This window comes from Empidonax traillii, unplaced genomic scaffold (assembly GCF_003031625.1).
Source record: "Empidonax traillii isolate 1590-97213 ecotype Southwest subspecies unplaced genomic scaffold, ASM303162v1 scaffold6:size4315531, whole genome shotgun sequence".
Classification (NCBI taxonomy): Eukaryota; Metazoa; Chordata; class Aves; order Passeriformes; family Tyrannidae; genus Empidonax; species Empidonax traillii.
In genome coordinates, this window is record NW_020955199.1 from 400,637 (window position 1) to 421,829 (window position 21,193).

Genomic DNA, 21,193 nt, shown 5'->3' on the forward strand with positions numbered 1-21,193 from the left:
AAAAAAAAAAAAAAAAAAAAAAAAAAAAAAAAAAAAAAAAAAAAAAAAAAAAAAAAAAAAAAAAAAAAAAAAAAAAAAAAAAAAAAAAAAAAAAAAAAAAAAAAAAAAAAAAAAAAAAAAAAAAAAAAAAAAAAAAAAAAAAAAAAAAAAAAAAAAAAAAAAAAAAAAAAAAAAAAAAAAAAAAATCAGAAAATGTGATAGTCCAAAACAGCATTAAAGATATTTCTTGATTTGCTAGGGGTTAGACAAGAGGGCACTGCTGAGAATCATTAGGCCTTCCATGAAACGACAAGGATTACACCTGAGCAAAGATAAATTCAAAGTAGTCAGACTAAAATGTTGCTAACTCTTCTACCAAGCCTTTTCCTGAACCTTCCCGTCATCCTGAGTTTTTTTAGAAGACACTGATGTGTTGATCCTTATAGATCAGTCACACAATAATTAGGATACAAAAGCCACCCTCTCCTTTATGTCTTAGCAGACTGGTGATTTGGGATCTAAATCAGTAAGTTTTAACACCTTTTTCCTGACCTCTGACAGACACTGGGAAAATACATGACAGCATCTAGCGTCTAGACTCGTAGACTTGTAAAACATCAATACTTTCTGACATGAACCACTCCACCTGACCAAAGCCTGGTATTTGACACAACCACTCAAGTTTTGCAGTTCTGTGATAGTTTCTTCCTAGGATAAACAGGTTTTCCTTAACTATAAACCTTTTCCCCCCTGCAACAAGGGGAACACACATTTATTATCAACTGAAACAACTACAATTTCACAGAGTACCACAGTGGTCTGTTTCTATTCTGCTTCATGACCATAAAATATTCTTAAAGCCATGTTTAGCCTTTAGTACTAGTGCTACATACATCCTAGCAAAGTCACTACTAAGAAGTTACCAGCTAAACTATTATCAGTTATCAGACTTAACTATTACCAAATCTGTTGGCACTTCTCTATTCACAAGAAAAAAGACCCACATGTACTAAAGGGTATTTTTCCACATACCTACTATATCTCTCCAGAAAGCCGGATAAGAAAGCTGAGGAAAGAACGTCTCCTACAATGCAATCTGTTTGGCTGATGTTTAGGATCCAAGGAGCTAATTGCCCTAGACCAACTGAATTACCTTTGTTTTTCAGGACAGAAGCCAGGATAATCATAGCAGGTGACAGAGAGGAAAGAGAAATAATAAAGTAAGAAACTCACTTAGTGTCTACTGAAAAATTCTTTGGTCTGTATGGCCTACACAAAAGTATTCTGAGGTAAGTATCCTTACTGTTGCTGTAAGGAAAAAACTTCAACCCTATAAAACATGTAAATTGTCCACATGACTGTTTTTTTTCCTGCCCAAGTCCCAAATATCTGAGCTTCACTATAATAACAACACTGCAATAACATAGCACACACATCACAGAGTAAGCAAAAGAATGCAGTATCACATAATAATTACCAGTCCCAACATAGGTTAATTAGATTTCATTTCTTTATTTTCTAAAACAGAGGGCATAATCAACCCTTTCCATGTCACTCTTACTTTAAAATTATTGTCTCCTGACAATATACATCTGACTTGATATCAAAACAGAAAAAAAAAAAATCTTTCTTAGTTTGTCTTTACCAAAGCTGGACATCATTGATGATCATATATGAACAACAACCTTAACTCACCCACAGTGCTAGGTAAACTTGTATGTACATGCCATAAAACAAGTTTGAGATTTCTTGACATTTTTACAGGTGACAGCTAAGAGACACCTGCACTGAAGAGCCTATTCTCTTCATTCACATATGTAAATAAGGTACTTAAAATTATTTATCCCCTATGGAATTTCATACATCTCCTGTTTGCTGCCATCAAATGTTAAGTAAGAACTATTCTTATTTCACTAACATGTTAAAAAATATTTGTTGTCTAGTAAGTAGTGAAAGTGAGGTTTTAATGCACAATTCACATAATCTTGCCAATTAAGAGTTGCAAGAAGTTGTTTTCAGAATTGAGAAAAAGGAACATTTGTTACTTTAAATATAAATCTAGCTGTTCAAAAGGCATTCACCTTTTAAGATTAAATACCTGTGAGTATACAGGCGCATGCATGTGTGTGTGTCTATATTCATTCTTGAAAGCAAAACCCCTTTCTGAAAGAGTCAAGGAGTTTCGTTAATCAAAACTAGACGTCAGTAAACCGGTGGAATAAACCCCCGGATTTGGGGTTCACAAATTTGAGCCTTAAAATAAAGGTACTTATCGCCTATTTCTAGAGGCCTCCCAATATAATATAACGATTATCTAACTACTGATCTCCAGACATACTGAGAGGTCAGAAGAATGAATAAACAAAGGAATTTTTGCAGAAAGCTGCTCAAATATAGACAAACACAACTAATCACCCATGTTCTTTGGCTCCTTGGTAAAGCAAACTACAGAAGCCTGCATCTCTCATGGAAGTCCTCAGAGCTTTATGACAGTTCTTAGCAAAGCATCTGAAGTGTCCTTAATTGTTTGTGTTCTTAATGCAGAACCTCTTGAATACATTCATTTTTTAATAGAGAACTTGAGTGTGGGGCCCATCAAAGAGTAACAAAACTACATCATTCACTGGTTCTTGCTGTTGTAATGACTGTCTTTTGATTTATTTGCAAATGACAAGCTTGTCAGACCCCTGACTGAAGTGCTACCCTCCTTTCTGAAGTATCATTAAAAATTAACATGAAAGAATTCAGCTGCATTTTGTAAAACTAAACTGAGCTGATGGATTTCTTTTCTCTTCACTCATGTAATATTTTTTTGTCTCTGTTCCATTTAGTTAAGGACTTAAATGTTTTGACCTAACCATTGCCAAGCTCAAGTGTTTGTACTTAAGTTTGTCTCTTGATAAAGTGAATTCTTAATAACAAAGAACCAAGCGGACAGACAAGTTACTAAATACACTTACTTAAATATTGCATTTTACTAAGCAGTTAAGAAAGCTTCTATATATATCTGCAAATTTTTTCCTTCTACATTGTTAGAAAAAAGTACAGAAGTGTTTTCCTTTACAACAGTCTGTTCCAGATAATTTTGCATTTTGATAGCCTCTACTTTCCAAAGCACTACATAAGTTATGCTTAAATCAACGTGATTCCTTGGAACGCACAGATTTTTGCACTGGAATGAAAAGAAGGAAGTATAATACAGGTATCCAAACTATTTCACACCATAATAAATACCCATGTGTATCTAAGTGTTAATGCTGCAAGCCCTAGGCTTATGGGAACCAGCATTCTCAATTCTGAGTGAAGAATGCAGACTTTCTCTGAGGAAAATTAGCTAATCACATTTCAGCTTCAGAGGTTTTGATAGTAATAACTATGGTTTTGCTCCACTCACTGTCTACCAACACATGTCCCACTAGTAATTTTAGTTATAGCATCCACAGCAATTTAAGGTAAAAATTAAGTCTTACAGCACATGAGTTTCAGCAATCAGTTGTGCTGCAACAGCTGCTCTATTATTAGTGCTGAGACTCCTCAAAGGTGTCCAGACCTTGTCTTACAAAGCAATGCTCAGCTAAAAATGACCACTGTATGTCAAAAGCCTGATATTCTTTCTTGCACTGAAGTTCTAGTAACACAAAGTTAGATCAGATTTGAAAGCACTCTATCAGCAGTTCTTAAGGATGAGTTTATGTATTGCCATTTATTACATTTGTATCTACTTTATTATTTTGACCAATTTTTAGAATAAAATTTGTAATTAAATGAAGAAAAATACAGCTTAGGAGCAACATTAATAAAGTAAAGCAAGAAAACCTGAAGTTCTGAAGATACCAAAAAAACACATCCTCATTCATTCTTTTCATGCAAAAAAAAATCAAGAAAATCAGTCTCTAATACATAGAAATGAATATACTGTCAAATCACACTCACAAAAGATTTAGAAGGTAATTCCTAAGCTCTCTGCTTCTGCTTACACTTTCAACACATAGAAAGCCAAGTACAACACTGAACTCCTTCTGGAGGGATGAAATGGACTTCCTGCCATTTACAGCATGTAACAGTAATACACCAGATAGTAAAGGTCAATGTTGCACTTTTGGTCATTACTGAATCATTTGCGATTATCTGTGGAGGGTTGGGAAGAAAATCGAAGCCTATCAGAATGCTGCAAATGGCTTGACCTCAGACCAATTTTCATCTAACGGACGTGTGGATAAAGGCCCTCTTTATGGGACATGCTTGACCGTTTTTGTTTTTTTTAATCCCTGTTCCAGGCCAGAAATAATTCAAATACCCAAAGACTTTCAAAATGTACTAAGAAACTGCATGTGTGTTTTTTAATCTTGTGCTAAGTTTACCACCCACTTAGTATTTTCATTTTTCCAGCAAAATCACTGAAACAAACATCACACTTAAAGGATGAAACCTTTATTCATTCTGTGATCGATATCTTTGAAGACAACAAAAAGCACACACATTCACAGAGAAGTTAGAGAAAAAGAAACATTTCACTCTCATTAGCTCTCTGCATGCTTTGTTAGAACTTGCTACAGAAAGACTTTAGGACTTCCAAAAATTCATCACTTAGAATTGGGATGAGGTGATGTTAGAGTTATAATTAAATCTCAAAATATAAACACTCAAAAGCTTCAAATGATTAAAGCTAGCATTCTATGAACTTTGCTGTTCACGAGTTATTGAATCCAGGGTGAGCACTGACATATGCATATATTACGAATGCCCTTTTATTTAAAATTAATATACTACATTCCATTCTGGCAATGGCTGCAAAAGGAAAAAAAAAAAAAAAAAAAGGCAACATGCCATTTAAAAGTTTAGGCCCCCATAGTACATCAATGTCAAACAACAGTGTGTCAACCTAAGACACAATTCAGGTAAGTGCCACTGCCAAATCTTCTTGTTCCCAGACGTCCTTTAAGATTATTTTATTGCTTGAAATTTAATTTGTTGAAACTCGCATCTCCATGACAACGCTGGCTAACCCTGCAAATCATTTGGGTAATTGGATATCTTATCTTTCTATTGCTCTCAAATCCAATGATTCTAGAAGAACTGCAGCAGCCAATGAAATTTACAGGCCTCCTGAGTAACAGACTACTCACACAAGTAGACACATTCATCTCCCCTTTATCGGCATATTAACCATCCTGCAAAAAACTGTGGAATTCGGCCTTCAAACTCTATTTTAAATTATAAAAACTGTCATCACTAATATTCTCACCCATAGGAGGGAATGGGAAGGTTTTTTCTCAACATTTCAGCGACAGGAACAATCTCTGTATTTTGGGCATAAACTGCCAATTAGCAAAATATAACATTAACAAATACAGCTTTTCCCTTTGCTCCACATTTGTTCTACTCATTTTAATTGTGAGATCTGCCACACACAGTGGCATGATGATATTAAAATCCCAGAAGACTGGCATGAAAAATCTTTAGCAATGAAAAAAAAGCCAAACCACCACTATACTGCAAGTATAAAGGGGAGAGGAAGAAGTAGCAGAAATATTAGCAGAATAAAACCTTAAAACAACAAAGCCACAGAATACTAGTTAGTTTCCAAAGTGAAATTAGTGGGTTTTACCTCAGTACCTAAACTGCATTTATCAGAATCCTCTTAAATGTTAGTTTAAATTACAGAAAGGTCACATTAATTTAAACATAAGCTACATATAATCCTCAAAAGCCACACTTGCCAAATAACTACTACAGGTTTGGACCTCATTCGTCCATAAAAGGAGTGGGTATATTTCAGACGTCTAATTTCAGTGCTCTATAATAATAGAGAGAGGCTGTGTGTAACTCTCAATGAACCACTGTACACAACTGCCTATCCCATTTGCAGCTGTAAATCCTGTTGAAACCAAGCCAACAGGCAACAAAGAAGCTGTTGTCAGGATGTCAAAGTGCTACTTTCACATATCTTCACTATATCAAGTGTCTTCTTAAACCTTGCTAAACAGGACAGTTACCACATTTCTCCTTTAACTCAGCTTTACTCCATCTTGCTCAAGCACTCGCAACTACAAAAGGTGTGGTTATGCAAATTTTAGTTCCAGTGTTTAGTTTCCATGCTAAGCTAGTTTTCAATACACACAGAAGTATTTAAATCTCTGAAGTGAGCACACAGCTTTGTATTACTTTCAAGCTGTTTTCCAGCACATACAGTTCCCACTTTTGTTTAGATTCCACAAAATACTGAGCAAGTCGGAGGCTGACTCCAATCCAGAAGTGGTCTTTCCCACCTTTGCATCCAGAGGCACACTTTCTCTGAACCACACTGGAGACATTTGGAGACTAATCCAACAACTCAACAACTAGTCAGGCAGAAAACTAATTACTATAAAAAGGTGGGAAAGGGCTAGCTTAATAGACCACTACATCAGTGAGTTAAATAGACTCTCAGGAGACATCCATCCAGTAGGAAAGGAGCCCAAAGCACCAGGAGAACCAAAACGAGAGCAGAGGCTTTTGGGAGAAACAGTAAGTTCTCAGATGAGTTCCCCTCTTCTCGCAGGATTACATTCCTGCGTGATATTATGATGCTCTAGAAGCAGCATAGTCTCCAAAATTATCCAGCACACTTTACACTACTACCCTTAAGGACTTCATTTACTCCAGACAACTGAGTAACACTCCACTACACAATAACAGTGAGGAGACAGAGAACAGAAAGTGAAAGGAGACATAAAAAGCAGTATATCTGTAACTGCTACACTCCTATCAGAAAAGAGCCCTGTTGACTCTTCATTCAGTTTAGGACATTATTTTAAAACTACTTCCTATTTTGCTCTCCTTCCCACAAGCCACATTCCAAATGTTGCCTATATCCTTTCAGCACTTGCCATACTGAGCCATTTTACTGGGATGGCACTAGAAAGTTAGAGCTTTTAGATATCTGGAGAAGTACCTGGAATCACAGAGTTTCTAAAAATTAGAGCGTGAAGTTCCTCAAATCAAGTACACATACTTACAGTATTCAAGTCAATAACAAAACTCCCAGTCTTTATCAACATTCAGCTAAGACTATAGTAAAGGCAGAATACGGACTTTACTAGAACAATAAACACACCATCCAACAAAAGAGACACATCAAGAGAAAGGCCTGAAATATGGGGGGGGGGGGAAAGAATCAATATGCTACAACAAGTAGTTTATGTGTAACTACCAAATTACACTTACTTGGTAATTCACATGTACTTTATATCTTAAATGTAATTTCACCATTTTACAATGCTTAGCATATTCATTGCTCTGTTTCATTGAGCATTCAGAAAGAACTATTCATCCATTCAGAAAAAACTATTAAAGGCTTTAAAACAGTGTTCACATAAGTGCTTCACGTGCCATCAGGTGAAAACTAAGGAATAAGAGGTTAAGAGGATTGAAAACTCCTTTGATAGCAACTAGTAGAACTACCTATCACACAGGATTTAGAAGGAAGGTGAAAATAATGGATATTTTCACCATGTAGAAAAAAGATTGACAAATCTTTCAGCAAAACTTTGGGAACATGACAGTAAGTTTCTCATGTTTTTTGTTTTTTGGTTTTTGGTTTTTTTTATATATAATCTGTTGCTTACAGAATAGAAAAAAAGAGTAAAAATGCCATTAAAATTGCATTCTAATATATAAGAGCTGATTGAAACTGTCCAAAAAGAAAAAAAAACTATGACTGCAATCAATGCAGAGTTTATAATGATCATAAGAGGAAAAGAGAATGAAAAAGCCAGTAAAACTCGAGAAAAGCAAATGCAGCTGGTAAGATCAGCTTTATAGAATCTGAAGAGAGGACATTTTCTTTTTAAAGCTAATATTACAGACATGGATGACAGTTAATAGATCTAAAAATGGAAAAGAGATAGCAGAAAAATGGGAGGGATGGAATTGTGCCAAGAGACTAAATCTTAAATTCTTCACTGACTTCAGACAAACAGGAAAGCATGCATGCAGTGGAAACTAGATCCAGTGAGGCATATACAGTCTTGTACATATACAGCACAAGCACTTATAAGCCACTAGTAAAGAAACAGCTAAAGTAATGCTTCTGCTCTACACATTGGAATAGTCAGGTTTGATACCCTCAGTCAGAAAATTAAAGATATGGTCAAGGGACACCAAGAAGGCCAGAAGTCTATACTTTTTTGCATGTATCTTAACTATATAAGATTCATTACAAACAACTTAATATATATTACTTGTTATGAAAGGTCAGCATTGCAACTTAAACAGCAAAGGAATAGGTGAGAGTGTTTCAAGTAAAACATCTCCATGTTGGCTAGGTCTGATGAACTACAACAAGCACATTAGCGAAGACTGAGCAACTAGTGGACACCTTGTGGAACCTCAAGAGGACAGGAATCTATGAAAGAGCCTAGCTGTGCCTAGCAGGCAGAAAACAGCAAATGGGAGAGGAAAGACACTTGAGCTTAATTACTATTCATCAAATTGGAGGTTAAAAAGCCTCTTATTCATAAAGATTTAAGTGAAACAGAGAACTAAACCACAGCTCAGAAGTATTTTTCAACAGTAAACATCAGAATGATACAAAATCAAAAAAGGTGAAGTAATTATGGCTGAGGCAGATGATGTCAACAGCTTCAACATGAATTTGACATTCATAGCACTATTAGGACCAACACTAACACCACAGCCCATCTAAAACTTCATGGGAACATGGATAAAACTGCTTAACTATTAAACCATGTATAGAGAAATTCTTTTCTGCAATTTAAGAAGTTCTGCATGCATGATAGGTCCAGTATTTTTCAGTATTTCCCACTAACAAGCATAAAGATCTCTTCATTTACCCTAATCCTTATTTGCAGAGAGTTTCAAGCTGAGAAAGACAGAATACACTGGAGAATAGCTTCAGAACTCACTTTACAGTGAATGGTAAAATGGACTGCAAAGTGAAAAGAAGGACAGGAATAAAGGCCCATAGCATGTCTAGACAGAAATATAAAGGAAAAGGAAATAATAGGCCTTAGGAAGGAATCTCTCTGTCACAGCGCATCAGAAGTTGAACATAAGTCAATAGAATGCTGTTGCAAAAAAGGCTGCCACCACAGTAAGCCATACACTAAGTAAACCTTCTGTGCTATTCAGCACTGCACGTCCTCCCCTGGAATACTGCGCTGTACTTCAGCTGGACGACAACATTCAGAAAATGAACCCTCGACTTTGGAGGTATGGAACATGGTTCTGGAAGGCAGGGGAATGATTTGTTCTCCTTATTCAGGGTGAAGAAAATGCATAGCAAAGAGCTGAAGCTGCAACAGAAAAGACTGAAGTTGTAACTGAAGAAGCACTTCAACAGCAAGGACATAAAAGCAATCTGCTACTTAAAGAGCTTGCAAGTTGCCACTACTGTTAAGACTTTACTAACAGATAGGACAAGCACCCTATCAGCAACGACACTGGTACAGCTGATGCTGCTAGGAGGACACAGAGGTACTAGTGGTGTGATCCTAGAGTACATATTTCAGTTTAAAGAAACAACCTAAAAGCTTCCCATAGGTCTTGTTAAAGATTTTGCATTTGCTTAACTGTAAATTTATGTTCATCATTTGAGGCCACAGCTATCTGTCTGCAAAGTAATGGCTGGACACCTTATAACCAGTAACAAAACTAGAAATTCTGCATGACTTTACACTCTAACTCACGCTTGAACAGAAATAAACGTTTTAGCTTTTTTTCTTAAATAAAACAAATTTTGTTGTAAATGGAAACTATTGTGACAACAGTGCAAAAGAACAATCTTATCTCTTAAGCTATTTTTCCCAAGAAATTTTGGGGTTTTCATCCCTTCTCTCCAGGGACTGAAGTCAAACTTCTATACTAAAAAAAGTTGAGATCATACCATGAAGCAGACAGCACAGCAACTGAGGGGTTTAGAACAATTGAAAAACAAATTCATAAACAGGTAGATTTCTACAGATCATAAAACCTACCCTGCTTCAGATGTCCTTTCTTTTTCTTGAGCTAACAAAAGCAGGTTCTCTCATAGACTTAATATCTAATCAAGATGCAGCTGAACAAGCATACCCATTCTTGCTCCCCTTCTCCAAAACTGAAAACTATCTTTTGTTTTTGCTTGCTAATCCACAGAAGGCTTTAAAATGGCACAAACAGAGATGGCAGCATTTTGTTCTCTAAATCAATTTTATCCTCAGCCATAAACTAGATGTTCCAGCACATAGAAAGAACAGTCCTTCCCTTCTAATTCAAAAATCCATACTACCATTGCCCTTGTAAACTGCTAAACAAGCAGTATCGGCAATTCACTTGTGTTCTGTAATATATTTACTGCAAATCCCAACGGCTCTCCTCCTAATGCAGTTTTCTATTGTGTCTGTTCCTGTCAATACACTGACTGGTCACCTTACAAGTAAGTTGCTTTGACCGACTATTTACACAAATATCAAAAAGCTTCAACAGAAATTTCAAGATAAAAAAGACCGAACTGAATAAAAAGAACATCCATGCTGCTGAGGGAGAGAAACAACAACAACAAAAAATCCAAAACCCCAAACCAACTAAGTCTTACACCAAAATACAAACTAACCTCAGTTTTTTGTTATCCCATAGCTGCAAAGGACAGTTAACTCTTTGGATCATTTAAAAAGTACAAAATATTTTCAGTTAAGCAGCCCTGACACAAAGCTTACCCAACACTTCTCAAAAAAATTTCATCTTTAATTTAATCATCACTGTCAATTTGTTCACACATCTGAAGAATACAAAGAAAAGGTGGGAGCAACTTAGTCAACTCCCAATTAGTGATTAGACTCTTCTTAAACATTCTGCAGTTTCTCATTAGCCACAGAATATTATCATTATAAAAAGTTCAGTGAAACCTACCATATATAAATTTCCTGAACTGATTTCCTCATACTAGAAAGTGTATTTTATCACTAGGCTGGCTAATAACTGAAATAATATTTAACACTTCAAATCAAAAAACCCCAAACAGCCCACTCTGATGTCCTGTCAAGACTCATACAAGCACATGGAAACAATATTGAATTCTCTAGCTTGGAAATACAATCACAATACTTTAAATTGGAATGGAAAAAGGTTCATAGCATTATTTCATAAGGTAGTAGTATTTTGAGGGGTTTTTTTGTTGTTGTTGGGGTTTTTCGTTTGGTTGTTTTTCTAAGTACCCAAATCAGTGCAGCACAAGGCCTTCTTTCTTAAAAAGACAACCTCAGGAAACTGGTTTTTAAGCCTAACCTGATTTAAACTAGAGTTTGGTTATGAGTAAACTCAATTTCAGCAAGCTCTAATCTACTTTTCAATCACCTCCAGCACTATGCCAGAAACAGTTTACTGGTGGAGTTTCATAGGGGCCTTTGCTGCAAACCTTTTTATGAATATGATCAGCATTGCAGCCTGGAAAAGACAGCAAGCAGTGAGCATTTGCTCCATAAAAGAATTAGGAAGAAAGTAAATACAAAGGCAGTAAGGAAATGAAAATACAGCACTCTATTCCATAAGAAAGTAAAAGCAAAGGCTGAAGAACTGCAAAGAGACTTTTTTTATCTAAGTGGGCAATGAAAAGAATTGTATATATATTTACAATCGCTAGGAGTAGACATCCCCAGCCACGTAAAAGGATGGCTCCTGAGCTTACAATTATCATTCATGAGCAAGAATTTAAATGTGAAAGGTGACTCCAGAAGTTCAGCATTTCATGGCAGCCAAAAGCAAAAGCCTTACTGAAAAGGAAATAAAAATAAAAATCAAGAAAACTAACAAAACACACCCAGAAAACAGAAGTGCGTGATGATATAACTCTCTGGTTCACCTGCACCCAGAGAACTGCATATAGTTCTAGTCCACTCATTTCAAAAGGCTGACTTCAAAATTTAAAAGGTTGAGATAAAAAGTAAGGAAGATGATCAAGCCACACAACTGTTTAGGCTGAGACTGTCCAACCTGAAAAGGAGTCAACATAGATGGGTTGCAACAGGTGTAACACTTTGACTACATTGCAAATGCAGCTAGGCAGCAACAGCTTCTGTTCTGAGAACTGGGGCCATCAAATAAAGATAGTGGAAACCAGGTTTAAAGCAAACAAGGGCTGGGGTTTGTACTTTATCTGGGACCTCTCCCACAACAACACAGAAAGGGTGGAAACGCATTAGAAAGCAGTCTTGAAGAAGAGGGCAAGGAGTATTGGAGAACAAGTTGAATACACATCAGCACCACACCTTGGTGCTGAGAAGACTACACCTCACATTAGAATGCAGTAGTATGACTGTAACCAACTGGCTGATTGCAATAATTCCTCTTTCTGTTCCCCTTGTTTGGCAAGAATAAAGATGTTGCTAAACTTGAACAAGTCACTAAGTTACACTAGTAAGACCATCAGGCAACCAGAAGAGATACCATACCAGGAAGAAGTTAGATATGATTAGCTTCAAGAGGAGGATTAAGGGGAGAGATCTCATTGCTGACAAAGAGGTGATTATGGAGAGGACGAAGTCGGCTACTTCTTAGAAGTGCACAGTAGAAAAAAAAAAGGCAGGCAGTGGTCACCAGTGCAGAAAGACAAACTGCCAGTTGGTGAAGGATAAAATTCTTCACAGTAAGGGCAGGTCAAACACAAGAAAGTGTTTGACACAATATTATCTCTACAAAAACTTTAAAGGTAGAAATTCACTAGAACACAGGTTGCAAGTTCAGGTTGAACATGGGACCAACTTGCAAGAACTTTAAAAGTCATGGCCTGTAATGTAATGGCCAGTCTTCGCGAACGAAGAACCGGGGAAGGTCTTTACACCTTCCAGCCTGCGCATTGGATTTTTTAGGTGAGACACAGTGTGCGCGGAACTGAGCCCACCCTTTAATCCTAAGATTCATCTGCCGGGGCCAAGCGAGCTTGGACGGTGGCAGCGAGGTCCTCAGGATGTAGATGGATTGCCTTACAGGGCTAACGAGCTCCATCTGCCCGGGGAGTGTCCTAACCAGGAATTGAATGCGGGTCTCGGCATTGACAGCGCCGCAGCTTAACCACTTGACCACCAGGGGCTCAGTCTCAAGGACTGTTTTATCTAACTAGCTGTTTTGACAAACAAAATCTGAAATAATCTTGAATTCTCCCTGTCTACCTTTCTTTTTCCCCTTTCTGCAAGAAACTATGTGAGCAACTACTACTGTTCAAATGCCTAAAGAGTCCAACGAACAAGTGTGATGCAGAAGATGAAAATAGCAGCATTTGACATAATTGCCATTAGATGTCCCCAAATCTTACCCTAAATGGGTATATAATCTTATTAGTTCTATTCAGAATTGTTATCTTTTTTTAAGTAAGTGGTACCACGCAGTCATTTTATAAGTGCCAGTAAACCCAAAATTATTTTTAAAGGCTTTTACTGTCTGCCAAGGGTGATCTATCATATCTGAGATCCTATCTTCCATTTTGCAGGGGAGATGCTACAATTTTACCACTTTGTTACAAACACTTAAGTAGAGAAGAAAAAAAGCATTTCAAATACTCAGCCTGATTTGGAGTCACCACCAGCACAAGGAGGAAAACTGTTGAGCTTTCCCAATAGATTCTGTTGTGAGAGAAGGGTACTGCACATTCACACAGCATCTTCCCTCTTACTCTTCTTCTTACCCCAAAAATTACCAGGGGTTTTTTTCTCATTGTCTCAACTAAAACAGACGCACTAAGTACATCAACAGACATGCATCAGTGCAAGTTCCAGCAATTCAAAAGAAGTTTAACAATGTAGCTGGTAGGAATAGGTTTCCTCCCTCTAGTCTCTCTGAGGAACCTGAAATCTGGCAGCCCACGTTTAAAATGAGAGATGATCAGGCAGTATTTAACATATGTACAGTGTTTACACTGTGACACACTTTTGAATTAAGTTGTATATGGAGTTGACATAATAGATGGTGTCTGACAACATGGTTATCTAAAAGCCGCATGGAGACTTATTTCACAGTGCCCTGAATCTGTCAGATAATTCCTTCAAAAATAATGCTGGCCTCGAGCTTGAAACGTGGTTCAAAAGTCATGAAAGATGAGGTCACCACTCTAGCTTTTTCTCCCCTTTCAAACTGGCAACTCTAGTTGTGGTTGAAACGGTTGCACTTCTGACACAACCATACTCATTTGGAAAACAAATACCTGTAGAATTAGTACAGTTTTTTGAGTGAAAAATACCGTGATACAATCAACCCTCTTTTAAATAAAACCAGGTTTTGCATGTGTTATGTGGCCGTGCAAAGTGTAAAATGCTCTTGAAACATTCATTGGGCACCACTAAAACCTTAAAAGAGTTTTTCATTCCAATAATTAAACTGTAGGAGAAAAAAAATTATCTTTAAATCCCTTTCAACAGCACAGCCATCCTACTCAGAAGCTGTACAGAGATAACTAAGCTCCTTAATTCCCTTCTATTTAACCCACTCCTGAAGACTGATGTTCTAATGAGATATCATTAGAAGATTCTATCCTTTGATGTAAAGTGTTAGAAATGATTACATAAAACAGTCCAAGCTAAACCAGACATTTAACTCTTGTTACGACTGGTTAACACAATGCAGCTTTGGAGTTTGTGTACTTTTCTGCAACAGACAAGGTACCGAATGACAGGTCTGCCTCCAGGCAGGTCAGAGAGATCAAAATAACCCAGCCAAAGAGCAGGAAACCTTGCTGTAACTGTTGGGATAGCAAAAACCCAGACACCATAAAAGTTTTTAAGTCTGTCAATTGGTTCAGCACTGATGAATTATTCTTTCTTTGGCTGTCTGCCAGTAAACAAAAGTTAATCTTTCACCTCAACAATCTAGGCACTATATGTACAGGAAAACTTATCTTCTGACTTAGGACATAAGATGACAGGCAGAGCTGGTGAAAATACACCGCCCTAAGAGCCAAGGGCAGCAACTCTAGGTGCAGCAGGATTTTTAACACCCAAGCAACTCTACATCTTGGCACTAGCAGTTGATTTATCTGCTTTGCCAGCCACAGATGTCCTAGTGGGGAAAAAAAAATCTCACTTGGACAGTAAAATACTGAAAAGAAACTTAAGACCACACCAAACATTCTTATTCATTCTGTCTTCTTGATATATATGAAAACAGTACCTAAATCAACCTACATCTAACTAAACAAATCCTCAAGTGCTTGTTCTTATTCCAGGAATGTAAAACTTGGTCAGTAACTGTTCACCTTAAAATAATGTCTAAGAAAACATAAAAGTGTCCACACACATCCTCTTAAGAACTAATCTTTGAAATTCTTTAATAAAAGAAGTTAAAAAACACACAGAAACAAGATGAACACAAGACAAGCAAACAAACAAATCCAAATATAAACCAGCCACAAATATGTAAAAAGATTATTTCCTGGCCACCATTCAGCCAGCAGGTTGAAATGCAGCAACACCTTCATTTAAGCACCCAATTTTGCAATTAAACAGCACAAAGTGTCAAAGCTAAAAGTCATGAGGGAACCCTTACCATGGCCATTTCTGGACTTAAATGCAACACATTCGAGTGGAAAGCTCTGCCAGTACAGCTGCTCGTGTACAGAAAGTTTACCTCAGTTGGGTGATATGTTTATAACAGCATTCAAGTCCTGACTAACTCTATTTTAGTCAAATGATAATAGATTACTACATTAAAAGAAGGAACTCCTGACACAACTGTATCAATACAAGAACTCAACTTTTTCATTTATATGTAGGCTGACTGCAACTACTTCATTGTATCTAAATGACTTTACCTTTAACAGTGATGTATATACCACACTCCATAAATAAACAGTGCTGCAGTGTAACTTTTGTTTTTTAAACAGCACCCCAAGCAGCCTGAAGGGCTTCACACCCAGCGCGTGCATCATCCAAATAGGAGGCAAGCCCTAAAGATGTTAACGCTTGTTCAGTGGAAAGTTTCCCCATCACTGCATTTTCCAGCAACAAAGATGTTGTCAGAAATGACAATTTTTCATGTCCCCTGATGATGCCTTGCTAGCATTTGGTTATAAGCCATAAAGTAGGAATAATTTCAGCCTGTCAGGAGTCTAGCTAATGCCCAGTTTTCCCCTAGAGAGAATTCCTGTCAAATGTAATGAGAGCTCCAAAGGCCCTCTCTACAACATAATGAGCACTTAGGCCATGCTGGTGATCAGCCAGCAAAAAGCATCTACCCTTGGGGGTAGACGTCACCAGTTAATAAGAATTATGATTACTATCTGTCAAAAGCCTCCTCAGAGCTGTGGAAATTCAGAAGAATGTCATTGTTAGGCTTTTTTTTCCATTTCCTGTAATCTGAGACCACCTACATACTGAACTGCAACACCATTTGGTATCCTCACTGAAGACATCTAAATCGAGAGTCTCTAATATAAAGGTGGTACTTTTACCAAAAATTGCAATTACTTAACACATAAAAGAACAGTATCTGAGACTCACATGCAGAGAAATGTACTTAAGCATTCAAAAGTTTATTCTTTTCTTAACAGCATGCACTGCTCCCTCAAACTAGAACCAACACAGGTAATAATGCTCTGTCATAAATCTCATAAGCTTTCAAAGTATCACTGCATAACGAGTACTTAATTATAGGTGCCATACATAGAGAACATTAAACCTCAAAGTGGTCAAAGTGGAAACCTCAGTTCTCACACACTTTGATCTTGAGGGTCTAATTGATTTTATTTAAAGTTAATTCCTAATACATTGACTGAAGCAAATTCTCTTCAAATATTTTCTGAAAATATCATCCATTTTTCAGCAAATAGGCTTCCTATATAGATATTGGTTTTCTCACAGGTTATTGTGTGCCAAAAAGTTGTTAAGGAGAATAAATCCAAGAAAAAATCTTCAAATAACAAAGCCAGGCAAAGTCACCGCACAGAAAAACTGACACTCTTCTAAAACATAAGACAAAAAAATTAGTTAAGCTACAATAGACAACCAAGTCAAACACTACAATAGCTGTTTCATTTACCTATTTGGCTCATTACTTGGGGAAAAAAAAAAAAAAAAAAAAAAAAAGGGGTTGTGGTAATATTTCTTCATTTAATGGCATTTTGCATTGAAAAAAGTGTACCTCCAAAAACCAAATAATACCTACCTTGCTTTGCAGACAGAAAGTTATTATGGAATTAAAATACCACCTTCCCTAATATAATATTTTTAGAGGAAAACAAAACAAAATAAAAAGAAACCAAAGTGTTCAGAGTTACAAAAGCAAAATTCAATTCTGCAATTCACTTGCTTAATGAATGTCTTTGAATATACTGAAGATCTGAAGCCTGAACTAATCAATTTCTTCGCTGTGCCCTAGCCGGTCAGCCATGCTCTTTAATTTAATGAAACAAGAGTTTTAGATGAAATAGCACATACACATCAAGAAAGAATTGTATTGTTGCACTTTGAAATGTGTCCAACTGTGCAACTTCATCTAATGATAATTTTTTTAAGAGGCCATCGATTTCTGAAAGACTTATTGTACTAGCATCTTGATGAAAAAGTGAATGTCAGCATATCTACAGAATACTTACACCCTGCCATTAATGCTTTATTTGGCAGACAATGACTACTCAATTGAGGGTCCTCTGGGCTGAGCAATCATTTAGCTTTTCTTCTCTTATGAGGTCCTTAGTGTCTTGTTCCAGTTCAATACTCTTTTTATTCACCATTATAGTGGCCATAAGTGTGAATTTTATGGGAACTTGCAAACTCATAGTCATAACTAGAGCTTTCCAAGTCACTAATCTCTTCATACCTTTATATGGCAAGGATTTAAACAACTATCGCTATATACGTTACACATGCATAAGATCAGTTCTACACATCAGAGCCTCTACCACTAACGAAAAAAACCAAAACAATCCCCCCCCTCCCCAAAAAAACATACATTTGTAAAGTACTGAGATATATTTTTTTAAAACCACAGACATAAGACCCTTCCTACTTATGCCAACATCTTTCAGGACCACTACGATAAAGGCCTTCTTGCTTAACCTAATCTACACCGCATTTGACAGGAAGTAGGCAGTTTTACTAATCACAGCTACAAATTAGGCTATTGATTCCGACATATGATACAGACATCTGAACATAAACAACACAGTTACATTTAAATGCACTGGAGAAACTGCTGATTTTGCAGTTTAGAAAACAAAATGCCTTACCTGTTTGTGCATTTCAATGTTTAATCCATACGACATTTCATAATACTGCAAATAAATGAGCATACATTATTTTCTTATGCTGATTTACATTGAATTAGGAGATATTTACTGAAATAAAGATAAAACTAATACACTTACCATCACGTAATGCCTCTGCATTTCTGTCTTTTCGCTTGCCAGTTTCTCACATTCCAATTTAAGGCTACAAAACAGATCACACTTTAATGTAACTTATGCCATTTGTTTTGACATGTACCCACTCTATTTGTAGTTTGGCAGAGGCCTCTAATTAAAAAAACCCCTTATAACTAACTCACAGAAAGAAAGACTTAATTCATACTTTAAATACAAAGGCTGAAGAGGGAATATAAAAGTCATTTCATGGGTGCTGCCTGAGGCCCAAATTGTCTCCAGAACCTTAACATATCCATTCTTCATGCTTTGACAAAGATCTGCTATTAAGTGCTACAACTTTAAAAGAACTGAGTTTCTCTAAAATACTTCTCAGGAATAAAATGGATAAGACAGAGGCATTTCTTTGTACACTTGTTTGGCAATTACTGCTGAGCAACACTATTCAGTTTTACAATTACAACTTGAGCATAATTCTTACCTTCAGTACACTCTGGCAAATGTTACCTTGCCCACAGCTTGAATATCAGTAACTCTTATAATTTCCAAGCATTTCTTTTCGACTTTTGTTTCCATAAACAAAAGTAAGTCGCATTCAGCACTTGCATATCTCATCCCAAACAACAGTATAATTCTACTTTCACTGAGGGCCTCAATATTCCCATTGTTTTCTGTCAAACTGTTTGTTTGGTTTTTTTTTTAATGATACTAGTTAAAATCCTACGGACCAGTTCCTGTGCAAGCCATCATTTTTTACTCACAACTATGATGCCTAATGCTTATAGTTTATATTGTATTTCTTAAGTAACAAATGGTTTAGACAAGTTAATTACTTTGGTAAGACTACAGTATTATAGGTAAAGGAAGAGGAAGCTGAATAAAAAACAAACGATTTCTAACTGGGAAATCTGAAAAGCTTTTACTTCTCTCCAAATATTGCAGGTGCACGTTAGATACAAAATTAGGGAAGATTAATGCTCCTTAATGCCAGTTGCCTAGGCTATGAAAGAACCCGTAACATAAATCTTTTCAGAGACCACAGCAAATACACACCCACCAAGAATTTCTGAAGGCCAGCACAGCAACGAGTAGCACACCCTATCACTTCCATGGATTCACGTCAACTTTGTGTTACCGCTCGAAGTACTTGTGTGCTTTAATAGTCCTCCCTGGCTCTTAAAGCACGGGACACTGGCATTTTATTAATATTTCCATTAACACCACATACAAATACGTAAACATGAGAAATAGCCTCCTTAAAGTGCTGTATCACAAACTTTGTGCAGTCGATATACTGAAATGACCCCTTCTCGTAAGAATCCGTAACAAATACTGTTTTTTTTTTTTAATGCCCACAGGTGCCGAACTGCTTCGGCTCCGACACCAAACCCCTTTGGCAGCTACCCGTCCAACACACCAGCGGGCAGGCTGGCGCAGGGTAGGGCTGCGCCCCCTGCGCGCCCCGTCCCCGCGGCATCCCCCGGCACCGCATGGGCCGGGGCTGCCCGCGCCGCCCCTGCCCTGCCCGGCCCGGCCCGGCCGGGTCCCTCGGCGGGGCTCAGCCGCGACCCCACACGCCACCGCCTGGACGCGCCCGTTCGCTGCAGCCCCCGCGCCCGGCCGGCCACGGGGTGGTAACCCCCGGTCCAAGGGCGGCCCGCCGGCGCTCACCTGTGGTACTGCGCTTGGAGGAACTGGAACTCTTCCTTGATGCGGTCCAGCGACTCCGGGATGGTGAATTTGAAAGGCTGTCCCGCAGCCTGGTGCGGAGTCTGGCGCGGTGGCGGCCGGCACGGGAGAGAAATGCACGTTCAGTCAGAGCGGGGCCGCCCCGCGGGGCGGAGGGGGTGGCACTTTACCCCTCGGCCGGGCCGGAGCGATGGAGGGAGCATCCAGCCCGCGCCCACCCCTGCCCCGGGGCGCTACGCACTTGTTACCCACCTTCCCGTCCCTCATATGCGGAGCGGGGGTCGAGTTTAACCCTGCTCCTGGAACGGCTTCGGCTTCCACCCTCCGGCTCCAGCCACCGCTATCTACACCAAAGCGGGGCGTGCCCGCTCCTCCCCACCGACCTCCGCTGCGGAGGCACAGCCAGCCTCATCCCGGGAGCCGAGTTCGGCGGATGCTGCCCGGCCCGGCGGCGATCCCCCGCCACCATTCCCAAGACAAAAAGGGAAGACGGCACGTCCCATTCCCGGCCGCTCCCGCAGGCAGGATGCGCCGATCCTCTTAGGAAGGGATGAACTTTTGAGGGCGCCTTCTACACAAATCCCTACCTCCAGCCGGACTAGGGAGCCGGAGCTATGCTCCAGATCGCCCGGCCTTCGCCCCGCGCCGTACTTACGGGGTGCCGGCTCTGGGGGAACATGGCTCCGGCCGCGGCGGGGCTCCTTCGCAGCGCGGTTCTCGCGGCGAGATTCCCCGGCTGCCCCGGCTTCACACCTGGTGCGCCAAGGAGACAGGGGTGGCGACACCCACCGGCCCCCTTCCCTCCGCCGCCGCGGGCAGGAGCGGGGAGAGGAGCCGCTCAGTGCTCCTGCCCTGGGAACATCCTCCGGCCGCGGTGTCCTTTGTCGTTGTCGTTCCCGGGAAGGCTAGGGGTTGCCAGGAGAGGCGGACAGGCCGCCCTCGGGACGGTCACCACAGCTCGGCGCTCCTTCGGCGGCGCTTTGACCGGCGGGCGGCGCCGGCAGCGCCCGGGTACGGCGGGACGGGACCCGACGGGGCTGGGGCCGGGCCGCAGCCGCCCCGCTGTGGGAGTGAGTAATCCCCCGTATGGACTCGTAAGTGGCCGATGCGACTGTAAGGCCGGAAACCCCAGAGCGGAGGCGACCCCTCTCCCCAGTTCTGCCTCTTGTCAAAAATCCAGCCGGAGTGAGCGGGACGCAGTGTCAG

At 39.1% G+C, this 21,193-nt stretch overlaps 1 protein-coding gene across 4 annotated transcripts in view; it reads right to left on the reverse strand.

Annotated features, from left to right (window-relative positions):
- The window catches only part of TLE1 (TLE family member 1, transcriptional corepressor), a 76,122-nt gene extending 55,355 nt beyond the window's left edge, over window positions 1–20,767 (reverse strand). For all 4 annotated transcript variants that reach the window (XM_027880198.1, XM_027880182.1, XM_027880191.1 and 1 more), the window contains exons 1-4: window positions 20,643–20,767; window positions 19,970–20,070; window positions 18,305–18,368; window positions 18,167–18,211 (exon numbers count right to left, since the gene is read on the reverse strand). In XM_027880198.1, the coding sequence (XP_027735999.1) occupies window positions 18,167–18,211; window positions 18,305–18,368; window positions 19,970–20,070; window positions 20,643–20,666 (234 nt within the window). In that variant the 5' untranslated portion in view covers window positions 20,667–20,767. The remainder of the gene's footprint in view (window positions 1–18,166; window positions 18,212–18,304; window positions 18,369–19,969; window positions 20,071–20,642) is intronic.
- Window positions 20,768–21,193: the final 426 nt, after the last annotated feature.